This window comes from Amphimedon queenslandica, unplaced genomic scaffold (genome assembly GCF_000090795.2).
Source record: "Amphimedon queenslandica unplaced genomic scaffold, v1.1 AMPQUscaffold_13196, whole genome shotgun sequence".
In the NCBI taxonomy this organism is placed as follows: domain Eukaryota; kingdom Metazoa; phylum Porifera; class Demospongiae; order Haplosclerida; family Niphatidae; genus Amphimedon; species Amphimedon queenslandica.
The window spans coordinates 23,332-26,133 of NW_003546568.1; the positions used below are offsets into that span (position 1 = coordinate 23,332).

The window sequence follows — 2,802 nt, forward strand, 5'->3', positions numbered from 1 at the left end:
CTGGATATGGAGGTGATGCTGGTGATAGTCTGAGCCTTCATAATGGAATGAAGTTCTCCACCAAAGATCAAGACAATGACAACTCCTCAGGAACCTGTGCAATAGCTTATAAAGGAGCATGGTGGTATAACAATTGTCATCGTTCAAACCTCAACGGTCTCTACTTGGTTGGGCCTCACTCCTCATATGCCAATGGTGTCAATTGGTATGATTTCAAGGGATACTACTATTCACTGAAGACAACTGAAATGAAAGTTAGAAGCAGTTAAACAGTCAGTGTCTACTGGAAAACTAACAGATTATTATTGCTAGTATAGTTGAGTCCATTTATATTTACTTTTTGCTACAAATATTCAATTGATTTCAAGTCTAGTCAAATACATTATGTGTGTACATGTACATAATCACAATTAACAACACTAGCAGTGTATGGTAGAATTAATAATGAGATTGCCATTAGAAAAGGCATTAGGACACCATATTAAGAGTAAGTACATGTAGCATGCATGTATGTAACTAGTATACTTGGTCCCACCAGTGATATCAGGAATAGTCTACTCTACAAGAGGTATATGTTGTAATATGTATGACATGTGTACATGTAATCAGTAGGTTGTATATTTTGTGTTAATTGCTATTTACGTAAACATGTACTTTGAATTAATGTATGATCTCATGTTCCTGTGGTCTTATGCCCTCTTTTGTGTAACGTACAATGAGCTGGATAGCTCTGTTCAGCTCAGTAGGACTCACTTGTCTACTCCATACAGACCCTTTGTTAGTTACTTGTGTACAATAGTGTCCTTATTTCTTTGATATGTTTTTGTATTTAAGTTCTGTAATCTTAGAGCATTTTCATTCTCTTTTTGTTGTAAAAGTATCTTAACTTGATCTCTGCTAATCTTACTACGTGCAGCAACTCTAGCTAATCGCTATTGTAGTGCTGATTCTCAATAGTATATACTTTTCATCTTATGACTTCCCAGGTTACAAGCAGTCAACGGCTTGAAATGTTAATTAGTAACATATTCTATATTTATGTATTTACATATTTACTCTATATACATGCATCTTCTATTTTTCTTCTAATTTTGTGAGTCATTACTTGTGAAATCACAAAACTTATTACCACACCTACTGTTGTCACTGATTAAAAACAGAAATACCAAAACTGCACAATGTTTTAGCAACTTAGTTTTTAAGGTAAAATCAAAATTTCCATTTTGACCAGAAACAGCTCAAATTCCTTACACAATATAAGGGCACTATGATAACACTTTTTGCTGCCTAAAAATATTCAATAAAAAAGTGACTTTGCATTCTTTTTAGAAGATTTGATCAACAAATATGGGGGGAAGAACTTTATTTTGTAATTTGACTATAACATGCACATACATTATGTGCATGTTCATCATCAGTAACTGAAAAAGTATCATTCCATTCTATGTAATCTATATTTTACTACTGACAAGATATTGCAAGCAATAAAAATATGTCAGCCAAATATTATAGTAGTAACTAATGATAGCTGAGGTTCACAATAATCTTGACCAGTAGAAGTAAGTAAATTCACAATAATTTTAACTAATAGTAAATAAAGCTCTAGCATGTTATAAAAGCAGTAGCTGTACACAAACACTCATCACTGGTAACCTACAGTAAAAGGATTGTTCAGTATTAGTTCTATACAGCAAGTCAAGACAAGATGGATTCCTGTTCTTATTTTAAGCTGATAGGATGCTTCATTCTTATTAGCACTGCTATTGTTCCAACACAAGGTATGTCATACAGTAACAACAATAATAAGAATGGACATATCTATTTTACTAATAGGTTGTTTTCCTCTTGACTGTCAGGAAGCATACAAAAATGGTACAGTATGCAGTGGAGTATATACTGTGAAACCTGATGATCTGCCAGCTTTTGACGTAAATATATTAATATATAAATAGTATATAGAACCCTTTATAATAATGACAATTTAATGTCCCAACTATACACAAAGCACCTTAATGAGGACGCCTCTGTATTAAGGATAGTGTGGGCCCAATGGTGTCCTTAATAAAGAGGCTACATTGTACATGTATTAAGGACAGGTATATAGTGTGGGCCCAATGCTGTCCTTAATAAAGAGGCTACACTGTACATGTATTAAGGACAGGTAGTGTGGGCCCAATATAAAGAGGCTACACTGTACATGTAGTAAGGACAGGTAGTATGTGCTCAATGGTGTCCTTGACAAAAAGGATATACACTGTAGCAGTATATAATTTGTATTCAATAGGTCTATTGTGATATGAGTAATGGAGGTGGATGGACTGTATTTCAAAGGAGAATGAATGGTAAAACTGACTTCTACCTCAACTGGGATGACTATCAATATGGATTTGGAGACCTGGATAAAGAGTTCTGGCTGGGACTTTATTACATAAACCGACTTACTGCAGGAAAAAGCAATAGTCTCCGTGTTGACTTGGAAGATTTTGATGGGAATAAGAAGTATGCTACTTATTCTACTTTTAAAGTAGGGAATGCAGACACAGAGTACAAACTGACTGTGTCTGGATATGCAGGCAATGCTGGAGATAGTCTGAGCTATCATAATGGAGCGGAGTTCTCTACCAAGGATCAAGACAATGACGACTCCTCAGGAAACTGTGCAACAGCTTATGATGGAGCATGGTGGTATAAGAATCGTCATCTCTCAAACCTCAATGGTCTTTATTTGGTTGGGTCTCACTCCTCATATGCCAATGGTGTCAATTGGTATCATTTCAAGGGATACCACTATTCACTGAAGAC

General features: G+C 35.1%; 1 protein-coding gene and 1 pseudogene across 1 annotated transcript; both read left to right on the forward strand.

Annotated features, from left to right (window-relative positions):
• LOC109584569 (ficolin-2-like) overlaps positions 1 to 370 on the forward strand; it is a 1,370-nt pseudogene extending 1,000 nt beyond the window's left edge.
• A 1,335-nt stretch (positions 371 to 1,705) lies between these two features.
• On the forward strand, positions 1,706 to 2,800 carry LOC100637724 (ryncolin-1-like; the record flags this gene model as incomplete). Its single annotated transcript, XM_003388829.1, has 3 exons — positions 1,706 to 1,778; positions 1,834 to 1,928; positions 2,285 to 2,800. Coding segments are annotated over exons 1-3 (684 nt in total), but the record flags the coding sequence as incomplete, so codon positions are not given.
• Between the last annotated feature and the right edge of the window lie 2 nt (positions 2,801 to 2,802).